General features: G+C 39.3%; 1 protein-coding gene across 1 annotated transcript; it reads left to right on the plus strand.

Annotated features, from left to right (window-relative positions):
• The first annotated feature begins 97 nt into the window (after positions 1–97).
• slc6a1b (solute carrier family 6 member 1b) lies at positions 98–11,750 on the plus strand. Its single transcript, XM_040158893.1, has 14 exons — positions 98–341; positions 640–771; positions 1,064–1,164; positions 1,700–1,809; positions 2,296–2,428; positions 3,416–3,550; positions 4,522–4,625; positions 5,187–5,311; positions 5,776–5,888; positions 6,215–6,346; positions 8,690–8,792; positions 8,971–9,071; positions 9,622–9,789; positions 11,637–11,750. Exons 1-14 carry the CDS (start codon positions 98–100, stop codon positions 11,748–11,750), a joined length of 1,815 nt encoding a protein of 604 aa, XP_040014827.1.
• The last annotated feature ends 5,956 nt before the right edge of the window (positions 11,751–17,706 follow it).

Genomic DNA, 17,706 nt, shown 5'->3' on the forward strand with positions numbered 1-17,706 from the left:
GCTGGGTGTACGGGACGGAGAAGCTGCTGTCTGTCTGGACCGGTGCTGAAACCCACTTCTCTCCACTGGCCAGGACTATCCCACACGCACAGTGACCATGGCCACCAACGGGACCAAAGCCTCGGACGGACACGTCTTAACGGAGACGGTGAATGACGCGCCCACCACCACGCCAAACGACAAACCCAAAACCTTGGTGGTGAAAGTGCAGAAGAAAAAGGAGATACCCGAGAGAGAAACGTGGGCTGGGAAATTTGACTTTCTTCTCTCTTGTGTCGGATACGCAATTGGACTCGGAAATGTCTGGAGATTTCCTTATTTATGTGGAAAGAATGGAGGAGGTAATCAGGAATTCTTGGCAATTTTTCATATATCAATACACGAAAAGGAGTGCAAAGATCCTGAAATCAAAACCTGCCGTTTTGCTCCCGGAGGTTCTTAATTTTGATAAATATTAAGTTTACCCCCCCCATCGTAGCCATGCGTAATTACGCACAAGCGAGAGCCTGCGCTGTGATCTGGGCGCAGTCTGAAACCAAATAGTCCTTTTACCAAATATCCCATCTGGATTATGTTCAATGTTAATAGTTTATGCTTTTATCTTCACTTATACACCTATACCTCTCACCTCTCATTCAGGGGCCTTCTTGATTCCTTACTTTTTGACCCTCATATTTGCTGGCATGCCCCTGTTCTTTCTGGAGACGGCTCTTGGTCAGTACACTTCTATTGGAGGGCTTGGAGTGTGGAAACTGGCCCCCATGTTCAAAGGTAAAAAAGACACTTTTGCCTTATCCTTAAGGCCCTCAACGATGTTGGTTAATTGTTATGTTAATTGACTGCTTCATAAAGGCCAGGTTGAATAAAAGACATGGGAAAATTATTAATTTATTTATTTGTTTACTTTTATTTGGGGGCTTTGCAATTACGTAATAAAGAGCAAAAGCTTTTCCCCCATTTACAACGACAACATAAAAAAATCTTACAGATGTTATTCTTGTTTTATTTCAAGACATATTTCCGCAGAATTTAACATCATGCCTGTACTCTCCCATTGTTTCAGGTGTGGGTCTGGCTGCTGCTGTTCTGTCCTTCTGGCTCAATATCTATTACATTGTAATCATTTCCTGGGCTATTTACTATCTGTACAATTCCTTCACTGCTGTGAGTATTTGATATTTATATTCATGCTGTTTCCACATAAAAACAATCAACGTGCCCTGAGTGTAACAGGACTTGAATGCCATTTGAAAATTTAGCGGGGGGAGGGGGGTGGTCCTTAAGTAGTCCCCCTTTAAATCAGAACAAAGCACAGATTTTTATTTCTCTTTTGCCCAGGTTGTATTCTTACATAGTAACCCTTTCAGTTATGTGGTAGGTTCAATTTGCCAGCACCTCTTATATAACAGTGCACAGCCCTTAACAGAGTATGACATTTATTACTTCCTTTCCCACATAATTAGCGCCTTACACAAGGTATTGATAAATGCATGTGGCAATGAGGCATTCACTCCTCTGAGAAAAGCATGAAATCTCAATGTCCCGAATGAGTATCACAGTCTTGGCTGCTCGACAGCCAGAGAGAATGGACCTGGCAGTGGGAGAGTGGTCCAAGTAAAAAGAGCTGTCTATGTGATTTCTTCTTCTTCTTCTTCTTCTTCTCCTTTATTTGTTTGTTTTTTTCCCCCTTAATTTTCAGGATCTACCATGGCAGACTTGTGGCAATCCCTGGAACACAGACCGCTGCTACACCAACTACAGCATCGCAGACACCACAAACCTCACCAGCGCTGTGGTGGAGTTCTGGGAGTAAGCTGGGCATAAGAGTCTCTTTAGATCACAAGGATACTGCTCTGTTGCGAACAGACTTTAGATACACAGAAATGTCATCTACCCTACTGGGCATAATGAAGGGTCAGATCAGGGGTCAGTCTGATATGGCCATTTGCATCACACACTTTGACCTTCCTTTAATATCTATCTACCCCATGATACCACTCGCACAGAAAAAATTGTGCACATACAATAAATGGCCTCAAAAAAGCCCAAGGAAAAAATAATTTGATAAGTGAAGAAAAATGTGCATTTAGACATGCTTGCATGCAAGTATGACTTCCCTTGACTGTGGTGCCTCAAAAAAGCTATAGAGATGAGAAAAGAAAGCCATGGAAAGGCTCTTTGTGAATATCCAGACACTTGCATGCATATTTGTGCATGCACCCATGCGCGCTGCATGTATGAGATCAAGGATGCATCTGTGCGTTGAAGTAAGACCACTTTACTCCTTCCCTGCAGACGTAACATGCACCAGCTGACCGATGGTCTGGAGAAGCCTGGGGAGTTCAGGATCCCACTGGCTATCACACTTGCTATTGCATGGGTGCTTGTCTATTTCTGTATCTGGAAGGGGGTCAGCTGGACTGGCAAAGTAAGTAGAAGGAGAGGACAAAGACAAACAAAAACAAAAAAAACCAAAGTGGAAAAGCTAAATCTGCTTAGAGTTGAATTTGCATCATTTCACTTTAATAAGACTTCAGATTCACTGCTCAAGGTCATAGAACTGGCACAATGACATGTTGGATTATTGTTCAAATAAAGGGATCCGGGATTACATAACCTCACTTAACCCTTTATTTATCAATTTTTAGTTTGTTTTAGTTTCCTATTAGTGCAGAATCTGCTAAAATTTCAGCTGAAAGTGCAACCTTTTAATGGTTTGATAAAGTTTACTGTCATAAAATATTTGAAAATCACATGAAACAATTACAATTACTGACAAGATATCAAGTTAGACAGTACAGAAAACATGCAGTACACTATCAACTCCTCTGCAATATTTTACCTGCAATTTCCCTTTAATCCTACAAGCGCCTGATTTTCCACAATGGGAGGCCGAGGCCTAAATTTGACTGATGTAGTGCCATTCTCTGCCCAGTGAGCTACAAAATGATAAATTGATAATATTTGCGATTCTATCAATGTTGGTCTATTTTTCCATATGGTAAAAAAAGAGTTTGAATGATTTCTGGATTTTAATAGCACTTTCAATGACAGACTCTCTGCTTGTTCATTTCTTATTCTGTACATTTTATCATGAATGATCCGAAATGTGTTGACTTCGAGAGCACAGTGTAAAATTAGTTCATATAAGGAGGGAAATAGTGCACTGAGAGTTTGCTGAACCCAACCATTCTGGGGTCATCTTGTCTCTTGAGAATGGCTGACTAGGTCACTGTGCTGAGCTGTGGGGATGGAGCCACAGTAACACTTCTCATTGTTAAGTTGAACAGCTTCGCGGTTTTGGCGTCTTCTACAGTTTTGTTGCCTTGCACAACAAAATATTCAAAGCACGCCACTGCTTGAAAGCTGTGTGATTTTAAAAGTTATTTATGTCTTGTCCCTTTGTGTCCTACAGGTGGTGTACTTCTCAGCCACATACCCTTACTTTATGCTGTTCATCCTGTTTTGTCGTGGCATCAGTCTGCCGGGTGCACTTGATGGGATCCTCTTCTATATCACACCAGACTTTAACAAACTTAAGGAGTCTGAGGTATGCTCTCTCCTTCACCTGCTTTCTCTTTCTGCAGGCCTAGATGTTTAAAAACTGTTTTTGAATACAGCAGTTTATTAAACACCAAAATAAAGGTGGCTGCATAGATTAAGATGAGCCCCACTTGAATTAATTTTGCATTATGGGGCAATGTTGCACAGACTGTTTAGATGCCAAAGTAATGTCATTGTACCGATCTGTTACCTGCATCTAATACGATAATTAATCACCGCGTGCAGAACATACACGTATCCAGAAATATTCTCAGTAAATTCACAATCTCGATACCAACACTCACAGGTAATGCCTGATTGCATGGGTAGCAAATAGAGGGTAGAAAGGACGTCATTAGCACACAGCCATACAAAAAAGATACATTACTATTAGTGTATTTTCCAAACATTTTACGTTGAGCAGCAGAGCAACAAGCTTATAAAAAGTTGAATTTCCCTAATGGCTCCGTACATTTGTATTTTTATATCTGATGCAGGCTAATTGTAAAATATACAGTTTGGTCTCAAATAGCTGTTGAAAGGCTGATGTGTATTTAGAATGATGCATCTATGTCCAGAAAAAGAAAACCGTATTTATATATAATTGATTTTTAGATGATGTTGTGTTGTTTCCGTGAATACATGACTTAGCTGCATCACTAAAGTTCAAATGAGAGGAGGCCAGATAAAGATGGGATGTAATGGGATCAGAGTAGATCAGGACTAAGTGTGATAAGACAGCACTTCGGTGTTACAATTTCCTGTAACAGGTATTTTTCCCAGTTTGTGCCATCTCATCATCTCATACATTTGTGCACATGGCTTGACCAATGTAACCAGTTAAATTCGCTCAAAATTAGGTCATATGACCAGTAGGATAAAATGATTTTTACAAGTATCTATATTCAGCTTCAACTTTGCTCGAGCTAGCGTCTGCACCTGGCTATTTAACCGTCTTTTCTAATCTCTGTGTTCCAGGTGTGGCTGGATGCAGCCACCCAGATCTTCTTTTCCTACGGGCTGGGATTAGGCTCTCTGATTGCACTTGGCAGCTACAATCCCTTCCACAACAACGTATACAGGTAGGCGATTCATAATATGTTGCAATTCAGGTTCATTTACCTCATGAATTAAATACCTGTTAGGAGGAATTTTTACTGTCTCTTAAAATCAGTCCAGACACATCCTTTATCCTATTTTTAAAGGTGGCTGTGCAGATGTCTCTTACTGGGATTATTTTTGGTTTCCTGGCAGCATAGTGTCCACCTACCTTCTATTTTGGGACTATTTGTGCCTCTGGCTCTGTCAGCTTGTTTCATTATTTTGGTTCTTCCCCCCTGTTTTACACTCGTAGGCCCAGAGTTTGGTTTGGCTCAGCCAGTGTCACATTGTAGGGTAAAGACTGGTCAGCAGCCCAACTACTGTGCATACATCCATGGTTCCAACTATTTTAAAACTGCTGCAGCTCACTGCCATTTTAAAAGAACAGGTCAATAAATGTATTCAGCTGCTGTGCTGCTGCGGGATGCAAAATGGCTCTCCACCATCCCTTCCCCCACGCCTCTCGACAATGTGTGACGGGTTGATAAGGAATTGATATAGGCATGACAATGGCTGCCTTATGCTTTGTCGCTCCCCTACAGAGATTCTGTCATTGTCTGCTTCATCAACTCCTTCACCAGCATGTTCGCTGGCTTTGTCATCTTCTCCATCGTGGGATTCATGTCCAATGTAACAAAGAGACCCATCGCTGATGTGGCAGCCTCAGGTAATTGCAATCAATGTTGAAAGCCGAGAGTGACAATAGGCATCGGCAAGAGATATTTGCAACTGTGCAAAAATTAGCCCTTGAAATTGCTAGATATGTTATTCTTTCAGTCAGATGGGGAAAGTTTTAGCTTCTCACTATATGTCAGTTCTGGTTTCGGAGTTTTTTCGAAAATTAAAAATTGCTCAGTGATTTTGGAAACCTCTCTGTCCTTTGTAAATACTCAAGTTTAACTTTCAGCACTGTTTTTTTCTCCCAAGGACACTTCTCTTTTTTTTAATCCAGCATTGCAATTATTACACTTTAATCATAGCTAGGTATGTTAAAAATCATATACAATAATTTTTTTAGTTAACTTAACTTTTCAGTTTTAGGCTTTTTTATGAATACTCATGTAACTCATATTTTATTAGTGTGCCATTTTAAAACCGGTCAAAATGTCTGTAACATTTGTCTTTTATCAGGACCTGGTCTGGCGTTTTTGGCTTATCCTGAGGCTGTCACCCAGCTGCCCATCTCCCCTCTCTGGGCCATTCTCTTTTTCTCCATGCTGCTGATGTTGGGAATTGACAGCCAGGTAAAGATAATAAACAAGCAAAAAAAACAAAAAAGTCCTGGTCGTGGCTTTTGCACCATAATCATATATATCAAAATGATCATGTACCAGCTTCTGTCAAGGAAATACTTCACATTTGAGGCTAGGATTCTATTGCTTCTGGGCGGAAACCTTCAAAATGTGTCACTGCCATATATAAACATCACTATAACTATAATGTAATTTTGTCTTGCTATTACTCTTTTCATTCATGTAAGTTCTAAACCTTAGCAATTGATCTAATGTTTTTATTGTGACAACAGTGTATTACGTAACACAGTTTCGCCATGACTCTGCAATCTCTCCAGTTCTGCACTGTGGAAGGCTTCATCACTGCACTGGTTGATGAATTCCCTCAGGTTCTCCGAAACCGCAGAGAGATCTTCATTGCAGCTGTCTGCCTTGTTTCTTACATTATTGGACTGTCAAACATCACACAGGTACATACTTCTTTCTTAGTGGATAATCTGCTGAGTCTCGTAGACGGTTTTTGGCTTGTTAGTTCAAGAACACTCACAACACCCTCCAACTGAGTGATACAGTTGATATCTGTTGCCATATTCAGAATAGTGTGTCTACATTTTGTAACTTTATCAAGAACCACATAACTGTCTCTATGGGGCTTTTTCATGTTTTTATAATATTGGCAGAATCTAGTACAAACACAGCAGAAGTCTAAGAAGTTCACATTTAATCAGCTGAGAAAATACTTCAAATGTTTACTTTGCCTGCATTTCAAAGCATTTGTTGTTTCTAATTTCACATTTCTGTCTTTGGCTTTGTCAAAGGATCATAGAACATTTTTCACAGACTTGTTCCACTGGACATCAGTGGTGTGACCTCATCAGGTGACCTACTAACCCGCAAGACCATTAAGTCAGCTAGTTCATTAACTCAGCTCACCAAGTGGTAGTCATATGCATTCCAAGGAGCATTGAAGTTGAAAGGTCAAGGGGCCAGGCTCCGTCCGAGAGTGTAGTTCTAAGCCAAAGTGGTTCAGGTCATTTAGCATCAGACTGCAAACATGCATGAAAAAACAGCATGAAATGGATTTGCAGCCATGAATCCATCATGCTCATTTTCCTTCTAGCTGCTGGGCCAAAGGAAGGTTTGTCTGTCCATTTGTCCAACTGTCACCTTGGCCAACACTTTGGCCCAGAGCAAGATATCTCTCACCTACAGGCCAGATTGCCATGAAATATAGTATCTTTATTAATGGTGCCCTTACAGTGCTTTTTAATGATTCTGGTGACCACCTGAGCTACTGTCTAGCGCCACCAGGTCAGGTCAAAACTTACCCTTGACCCTTGACATTTGCAGTACATATTCATGGTCCATAGAGGATGAATCCTAATGTTTTTGATTACCACTATAGCTTTGCGGTAACCAAAGCTATAGTGATATAGCTATAGCTTTGGTTATGGATTTTGTTAGCTCGGCTAACAGAAAGCTATGGTTTCTGTTAGCACCATCATCAGGCCCAAACTTCCGCGTATTCAACTTTAATGACAGTTTGAGGGGCAGATTGCCATGAAATTTACAGAACACATCCATACTCCTCAGAAAATGAACTTTTTCCATTTTTTTACCCTCCCCGAGCCTCTTGGGCTGGTCAAAACCACACAAAATATCTCAGATTAACATGAAATTTGCTGAGCACACTCAAGGGAATAAAAACCCTTTGTTTTTAATGATCCCACCCAGGACAAGATTCACATTTGTAGACCCACTCCTGGTAGTACTCTACTGATACCAAAGTCTTACCAACCCTTTTTAGTCTTATTTTTTCGATATTCAAAGCCACGATAGCAATGAGAATTGTCTTGAAGTCCAAATTTCCTAAGGGTGGAGGCACACTATAACAATTAATTCCTATTTCAATCCGTGTAGTCAGTTTTATACGAATTCTGAATGTAATTAAAGATAAAAGTGTCTCTGAGAGAAACATCTGTCATTGTGCCTAATCAATATAATTTTAATTTGACAATGCCATTTACGAACAAAATCTTTTTGATGATTTTGTATTAAAATATGAATCTTTCAGTAGTTATCTTGACCTACTGTTATTGACAAACATACACTTTTTTTCTACAATCATTCCCTTCTGGGGCATTGTGAACTGTGACCAATGAAAATCTGAACTAATGAATGTTCTTTATATCAGAATCATTAACTTTTTGGTCACATATGTGAAGAAACCAAAAGTCAGCAAAAAGTAGCGAGGGGCACTTCTGTGTCTGTCTACTCAGGAGCTAAAAATGACAAAATCACTGCAGGCCAAGGTCATGTTTGCCTATGACACTTGAAGACCCTGCATTGTCCCTCTACTACTGCCACACTGGATTCCCATCATGCCACATGCACAGCCCTGTTAGAATGAGGCAGTTAGCCTAATCGCTGCCGCGGGCAGTATAAAGTATATCAAGCTTCACAGAGTAGGAGTGGACGAACTGCAGCAGGTCCCTTTGAGCGGGTCCCTGTAATGGTTGTGGACAGATATGCAGTGATATTTGATCTACACTGGTCCTGTCTGCACCGCACAATCACTGCATTCGTTTCCACAAGGAAGCCTTAGCACCAATTCTGTCCTCACCAATAAGACGTCACTAACATGCACCAGCCACAGCCGCTGGTGCTCTCGCCCTCGATGTTATTCCACTTGACCGGTTTAGTACTGTGCCGTACATCCAATACTACAGTTGCTTCTTCTATGTTTTTCTCCCTTCTCCTTCATCTGTCTTATCATCTTCTTTTCTCTTGGTTCCTTTTCTTTCTTTTTATAGGGTGGACTGTACGTGTTTAAGTTATTTGACTACTACTCAGCTAGTGGAATGTCCCTGCTCTTCCTTGTCTTCTTTGAGTGCATCTCAATTTCATGGTTCTACGGTGAGCCACAATTATGTCACAGTAATCTTCTCAAGCATATTTTTTCATCCAAAAAGAGACATATCTGTGTAAGAACTATACATTTCTGATCAGAACCATAATGAATTGTGGATTGTATTTACATTTGCACAACAAGATAACAAAAGCAGTATTAATTAGGCTTTATTTTTGGTTCTAGGTGTGAACAAATTCTATGACAACATTGAGGAAATGGTTGGCTACAGGCCCTGTCTGTGGTGGAAGGCCTGCTGGGTCGTTTTCACTCCACTCATTGTGGCTGTAAGTGTTATTTGTGTGTAGCATGCAGGACTTAACCAACAACTTACCGGACACCGACGAGGAATATGACACCCCGTCAAGGACAATATTTAGGCTTTTGAGTGCCCAGCTGAAGGTATATATTGAGAATGACAGCAAAACTATGCCATGATTTCCCTGTGACTTTAGTTTGATGGCCATTTGCACAAAACCAAAAGCAGTCTAATTAATTTCACTAAGTGCATTTTAATGTTCTGTTTTACTGCTAGTGTTCCATATTTAAATATTATCACTGTCTCACCATACCCTCATTTAATATTTAAAAAGTGTTCCCAATGTGGCCGATGTAGCATTTCTTCATTAATTAAATGTCAAAATAAGTGCTTCATGTACACGCATGTATATGCTGTGTCCACTAGGCACATGGGCCATACAAAAAAAAGAAAAATTAGAAAAGCGTCATCTTGGTTTTAAAGCTTTGCAGTTCCGCAGTTTTCACTGCATTCAAAACGTCTGTGAGCATGATGGTGACGATGATGAGTTATGTTTCTCTTGTCTCTTTCATGTACAGGGGGTCTTCTTGTTTAGTGCAGTGCAAATGGTCCCGCTCACGATGGGTGACTACGTGTTCCCCGCCTGGGGTCAGGGGGTCGGCTGGTGCATGGCCCTTTCCTCCATGATTCTCATCCCTGGCTACATGGGCTACATGTTCCTCACACTCAAAGGCACATACAAAGAGGTATGATCAGTGTGGATTCTGTCTGAATCAGTGGACATTACTAATAATATTTCATGTGTTTTTATGTATTCTCTCAGAAGCAATAAATACTTGCACCGCACTGCACAGAACTTAGTTGTTTTCCTTATAAAGAAAGCAAATAGGGTTATCAGATGCTTATAACAAACAGTAAACATGCATAGAAAATACATATAGATACACACAGAGAAAATATTATTACACTTGGTTGGTGTATTGCAGATATGCAGCCACAGATTTCGCAAAACATACTGTACACATCACTGTACCGACCTCTGAGCATTTCACACATCTATTAGCCTGTTTGAATTTTAATCTGCAGTCGGCAGCGAGGCAGGCTCTGTGTTAAGAGTTTCAAGTGGATTACTTGGTATGCAAGATATTTTGCTCAAAAATATTATTACATACTGGATGGCACACCAATCCAACACAGGAGCAGAGTGGTGTATTTAGAGGGCGCTGATGTTGTGTGAGGATAATGTAATATAAATGGGATACACAAGCCCTGAGGATTTTATAGAAGAGATCAGTTTTAATCATGGTGGGAAGCTTAGATGAACATTTAAGGTCACCCTGTAGATTTTTTCCCAACACAGTCTGGCTTAAATATGTTTACCAGAATACACTGATTCAGGATTTATATCAGCTTCACTGACATTTACTACATTTACATATGGCTGGTAATGGAAGTAGTACCTGAGATGTAATTTAGCAGCCAACGGACTCCTCACACTGGATGTGAAAATGTTCGGCTTACCCCAATGGGATTTTGCTCTGTGAATTAAAACTGCACTGAGGGACTGTGATTCAATGGTTTTGTAATGAGCAAACACACAGGCATGCTGGGTAAAGACGTGATAAGTTGCCATGAAGAGTAGAGCAGTGATAAAAGGATTAGTAAAATAGAGTTTCTAATTAGTTCTCTTAAACAATTTCAGATGCCTTTTTGCTGTAACAACCACTGATTTCTTAGTAAATTACATTAATTTGTATGTAGCAAAATGGTGCGCGGCATTTTTATTGATCTGGTGATCCTGATCAATGGCAGGTAATACCTTTTCTGGCATGCAGTTTACATTAAGAGCTTTTTGGTTTGCAGTCTTCCACAATGTGCTGAATAATTACCTTACATCTATACGGCCCCTGGTGACAGATATAGCTTTATAGGCACCACTGACAGAATAAATGGGCCATAATTACAGACAGTGGAACAGAGGACGTCTGAGGCGATGTGCAGGTGTCAGATCCTGCAGTACCATCTGATGGCTGATTGTCTAATTGTAGCAATCAGCCTGCTGATTAGTGCTCTGCACCCAGGCGCATGCTTAGTTTCACAAACACTCCATATAAATGCCTACTATACTGCAGAGCCCAGGTCCAGCTCTATCTATAGTTGAGAACGTTTAGAAGATTTATCAAGTTTGAGATGTTCTGATTTAGATCTGTGGGCTCAGTGACTTTGGCCGGTGAAACATTTGTTGGTGTCATAAATAATGGCCTTTATTTTCTTTAATCGGCCATATTGCAAGCTGTATTCATTCATATAACCTTATATCACATGTACAAATGTACATGGGAAAATGTACAACTGTCATTGCTGATAGTATCTTGTAGATGAATGTTTAGACTCTTCAGTGCCGGAGGCTATGCATTCATCAAGCTCACAGCTGTGTAGCTGGTGTGTTTTGTTTCAGCTTATGGGTTTGATCATAAAGGTTCAAGCTGTTTAGTCGCTGCTAATGGTATATCAAAATGCGTCATTCTAATTTCCTTTTTAGCTGTGTGATATCAGTGTTGTTACTGGTCCTCTCTATGTTCTTCCCTCTCAGCGTCTGCGGATAATGATCAAGCCTTTGGTACTGGTGAAGGCTCAGGAAAACGGCCCGGACCAGCAGACAGAAAACCAGAATCAGAACCCTGCTAATGAGGAAGCCTACATCTAGAAACCTCTGCCTGTCTTTGTCTCGACAGCCAGACTGGCACTCTACTACAGAAGAAACGTAATCACGGTTGGGAGCGACCACCAGACTTCCATGTCTGCTTTTATTCACCTACCTCCTGGGGACACGTGAGACCAACCTGATTACTCAGTTATTTTTAGGGGTTTTTCTGTTTGTTTATTTGTATGATACAGAGTTATAAAACTTAAAAGGAAAAACAAACTACCCAGCAAAGTCGTTGTGATATTATGAATTTCATTATGCAAAAAAGTTAGTCTTTTTAGAAAAGGAAATGTGACTTAGGAAATTACTGTATATTGAATATATAATTTAAATTTGGAGGCCCACATTGATTCAATAGTATTGTGCTACTTTGAAGATATTAATTAATCTACTAAACTGCAATTACTGTACAAAGAAAAATATTGGTTAAATGCATTTTGCTTGTACATGAAATAAACACGTTAAAATTATTGCATTGTAGTAGCTGAAAAAAATGCAACTTGAAAGTTTGTAAAATGAAAATTGAATATTGAGAAATTTAAGGCAAAGACAATATGGGAATGTGCAACAGGTGAGGCCAAATCTGCTTGTATGTGTAAAATATAATTTAGCCAGACTATCACTCCCTTGCAGGATCCTGCCGTTTGTCCGAAATGTTTACCACCCATGTCTGGGGCTACTTTGAAAAGCACAAGTAAAGTATGGAATTTGAAGCGTCCAACTTCTTTTGGCTCAATTGAAACCTGCGACCACAGCAAAAATATCTTACATAGGATTACATAGCAAGAGACTGTTATAATTGTTTCTTTGTTTTCTAAAGAACAATAACTTTGTATGTTGTCTGAATCTTTTTTGTAGAATCATTTTTAGGTCGTTTTCTATATGTGAGAGTGAGAAGGACCAAAATCATACTCAAGTTTGAAAGTTTGGTGTAGACATTTGACCCGCTGACTATATCTGGATTAAATCAAGCACCCCCCTTTGTCACACAAGATTATCAGGGTGGTAAATACAGCATCCGTCTACAAGCACAATTTGGATCTGTAAACTACCACCTCTAACAGTAAAGGTCCAGCCATTACAGAAATACCACATTTCCACTGTGGGTACAATATTTCTGTTGTCAAATGTAGATTTTCCTTCTCCTAACAACGAGTTAAGTGGAAAGAAAGAGCTGTGTTGCAATAAGCCAATGCTAAGTCAGATCTATATTTTAAACTGTGAATGAATAAGTTGCAGTGACTGCTTCATTAGAGAGTGTATGATGGATATCTATGATAGCTATTACTATCTTCTGCCTGGAACCGTTTACTTGTATATCTGTTTAGTAACCCACTCCTCAGGAACAAAGGTGGACGTGACCAAATTCTCTCAGATCTTACCATTATAAACTGAAACAATTAATGCTGTATTTAAAAAAATGCAACTATTTTAAAATTTCTGCTATTTTCCCCCTTTTATCCAACATTCTCCATTAAGCAGAAACAAAACGAGAAAAAACACAAATCAGCATATATACGTACTTAGGCACACTCGAAAGCTGATCCAAACTGTTGCCTCTTCTCTGTGTGCTATTCAGCTGGCATCACATTTCTTTCACTGTAAACGAACTGTGATGGCCTTTACTCAGTCATTTTAGTAGAAGCCATAGTGTGTTTCTATCCTTTGACAAGTGCAGATTTCCTATATCAGACTCGGAAAGAGAAACTTTGGCTCAGTCAGAGGACAAAGCTGGCATAAGCACTGTTAACACAACAGGACATAGCCAGATGCTATATAGGCCAACACCACTGAAACTACTCCTTTTCATAGGGTAAAGGAAAACCTATTATTACATATCAAGTTTGTTTGGCAATATTAAACTATAACTGTAGAAGCTGACTTTGTGACAGACCACAGATATCACTGTATTAGTATGAAGAAAGATTAAGAAAATTTGCTTCTGTGGCAGCTACATGCGACAGGAATCAGGTTGAATCAGTCCCGTTTCTTTTATTTATGTTTTTTTTTTTTTCAAACATATGTGAATTAAAATGTGCAATGACAAAGGGTTCCATGAATTTTGTATAAAGTTACCATACTGCAGTTTTCTCTCTTGAATGATGTTGTAAACTGGACTGTGTAATACATGTATCCGTGAATGTCTGTACAACCTGAGTTTTTCTTTTGTCTAAATGTTGAACAAAAAATGTGATATTATTTGCTGTTTTCTGCAATAATATTATTATCTCAGAAACTAAAGCACATATCTCTCTCAACTGTAAAAAAATATAATTACAATAACAGAATAGAGTAATAATAAAGATGATGATAATAATAATAATAATAATGATAATGTAATAGAAATGTCTAGTCAGAGAATATTGTTTTGTATATTTCTAGCTGTTTCATGGGCCTAATGTAAAATATTCTATGTAAAAAAAATATAATAAATGTCTTTAGATGGTGTTATATGAAAAAGCATGATTGCAATATATGTTATCTGCAAAAATAAATAAAGACCTATAGATTATAATGTCTGTGTCATGTGATCTTGGAAATGTTGGATTAGTAGGCAATATTCTGAGGGAAGTTCTGACCATTCAGTTTTAAATACAGGCAAGAAAGGTTTTTGTTTTTTTTAACATACCAACATGATAATTGTGAAAAGAACAAACAGCATTTTCATTTGTTAAATGGATGCACCTCTTTGAATTGCTATAGGTAGGTTTGGAAATGCCCTTCAAATATGCTTTCTTGATAACTGAGTGAGATGCTGGTGCGTGACACTGACCTGCTCAGTGTTATGCCATTGCTCGATCTGTCACATAAGTGGAAATTAATATGCTGTTAACAGAATCACCAAAAGAGATGTTCTCTGTAAACTTAGCCGATAGTTTCTCACAAAATGGTTTTTGCTGCAACAATATCCGTGTGACACCTGCACTGGGATCAGTGCCAGCACAGACACTTTAGCTGTTGTGGCTGACAGCCAGCCCTCCCAGTGACAATGCACTATCCCTGCTGTTATGGAGTAGTAAGCCTACATTCGTTGTAATCCAAATAGCCACAAAATCATCAGTTGATGCACAGAGAGAAAATAAGTTTAAAAAAAATGCAGGGAAATCGTTTTTTTTTTAAGTTTTTTTTTATAGAAAGGGAACAATAAAATAAAAATTCTAGTGTGGCACATAATGGATTACAGAAAGTACTATAACCTGACAATATGCTGAGCTTTGTTTTTCCTAACATTAATTGCCTTTGGCTATCTTCCCAAACAATTGTTAACACTTGAAACACTAATTAAACATTTTAATGCTTGTTTTTGTCTCATCCATACACAACAAGGTCGCATCTATTCCAGTAATTCTACAACCTTTAATATATGTGTTTTCTAGGACATTTGATTGATGCAGTATTGTTGTTTCTTCGCAGCCTTTCTTCATCTAACTGTTTGTATGGCTCACTCCTTTGAACATCAAGCGGGGCATCCTGTAAGTCTTGTCTCTTTTTCCGGCTGTGTGATGTGAATGCATTATTTCTACAGAGAAGCTATTTTGTGTCTGGGCTCTGACCTCTTCACTCCCCAAAATGATAGCTCAACACAACATAGATTGGGGAGTGACAAAATTAGCATCCCTATCCAGAGAAACTACGGGCCTCAGTATGCTTTAAAACATAAGAACAGTTTGTTAATACTTGTGATACTTAACATGGATGAAAACGTTTTAATTCTCGTTTTGGAGTTTCACTGTATGTATGGCCTGTGTAAATCTAGTTGTATGTCCTCTAAGACGTTTGTCTCTTTTTCCAGCTAGGAGTTGCAGTCAGAAGACTCTCATGAAGATATGATGTGACTGTAGAATATACTGTTTAAGGGTTGAAATTCACTCCCCAAAAGGATACAACAAGCTCACTTTAGCAGCTATTAGGGAGTGACAAAACAAAAATTCCCCCAGGCCTCAGGGTTAACGAATTACGTTCTTGTAAATTCCTAAAACACTAGAAACACTAAGAGAAAAAATAAATCTTTTACACATCAAGGTCACATCTACTCCAGACTCTCTAGAGCATCAAATTTATGAACTGTATGTCTAGCACACAGTTCTTTGTAATGTTTTACAATTTTAAGATTTACTTCGTCTCACTGTTTTCTGTGGTAGGTCCTCTTGTACATCTAGCAGGGCATCCTTTAAGTCCTTTGTCTCTTTTTCCAGCTAAAATTACCTTCAGAAAACTTTAATAGAACAGATCTGAATGTGTATATTGGGGAGTGACAATAATACCATTTCCTGAAGGGAAACTACAGGCTTCTGTATGCTTCACACTAGTCCTAAAAGCATTGAAATCCCCTCTCTAACCCCAACATTGCACTGGGCTGTGTCCGCCAACAGTTTTTTTAATTACATTTTTTTAAGAGGGTCCAACAGTCTCGCTCACTTTACACAGTCATTGGCTGGGACTACAGAGGTGTGAAAGTAGGTAATGTTTACACTTCTCTGTCACGCTCTTTTTTTCCATTCTTTACACAACTACTTCCATTACTTTTGGTGTGTACAACTGAGTGCAAAACCATGAATGGCTTCACGGAGACACCGTACAAAAGTGCAACATTATCCCTATTTGTACGATTTATTATGGCAAGACTACAAAGACAGTCAAAAGATCACACAGGCAGATGCTGTGGTTGAAGTGGGGCTGATGAAATGCTGTATGAAAAGAAGTAGCATGTTTTTGGTAACACTGGCATCAGGTGATTGCAACCATTTTCAGGTGAACAGTGCCTTAGAAAGCATGGCAAATCTCAAATCTGAGCAGAGCACAGACAGCTAAAATACATGTCTAATGTAAAGGTTGCATTTGATATATAACGGAGCAAGTATTGAATGTCACGTGACCGAGCAGCAAACTCCAGTTATCTGCCTGAACTGATTCGAAAGCTTTGCTCCATTTCAGTCACCCTATTCATGTGGAACAGATTAGAACAGATTATATGGGCTCTGACATCATCATTCCTTGCAAGCAAATACAAGATCAGCGCAGCAGAGATTGGGTAGTGATGATCTCCAAACACTACATTAGACACAGTGCACAGCACCAGATATTACCTGGAATCTTCAACACATGCACTTGAGGCACTGTTGTTTCAGGCCTTTCCCTAAATAACACCTCAGTCCGCATATCTAATGTGCACTGGTAGTGGTGCCTGGCTCAGTTGCACATTGGCCAGGCACCGGTCACTGTATGGCTCTTGCCCTGTTCACTTCAGATCATGAGGGGAACATGCCATCTCATGAACAGAGATTAGTAAATCTGTAAACCTAGCTATCAAGTACAAGTACAAGGGAACAGGTAAAGGTCTAGTGCTGTTCTAATTGTAATAATTTTCAGTGACTCTGATCATGTGAAATACGAACATTTTTGACAAATAATACTGTATACAAATATAGTATATTACCATGGGTCAGGTTGTCCTCCTGAAAGCAAAAATACCAAAACCGGGAAATTTTAAAATACTGTTTGGTGCCACAACATACAGTAAGTATGTTTACCCTGATCCTTGCCTCTGGTGTGTCTCCGGTGATTGTTTGTAAGCATCTCTGTGTTGTTAGATTTTTTTTTTTTTATCAACACTGAAAACCACTCGTGCAAGTTATGAATAGTGAAAGGTGTGTCTGTATGTTTGTATGTTTGGGTGTGTGGGAGCAAGTGAGAAAAAAATCTAGAAAGGAGATAGAGAGTGATTTTATACCTGGTCAGACACACCCTCAGTTGTACCATAGTTCTGATGTATTTTTGGTTTAAAGTATGTGCACGTCTGTGTGCATGCATGCAAGTGATTCAGCGTGTCCTTGTGAGTATGCATACATATACACACAAGTGAGCATGCAGCCGGAGTAGAGGTGTTAGTTGTGGTGATGACGCAGACATGAGCGGAGCAGCTCCGACAACTCTAGTCTAGCAGAGGTAGTGGCAG

The sequence above is a fragment of the Xiphias gladius genome, chromosome 21, assembly GCF_016859285.1.
Source record: "Xiphias gladius isolate SHS-SW01 ecotype Sanya breed wild chromosome 21, ASM1685928v1, whole genome shotgun sequence".
NCBI classification, from domain to species: Eukaryota; Metazoa; Chordata; class Actinopteri; order Istiophoriformes; family Xiphiidae; genus Xiphias; species Xiphias gladius.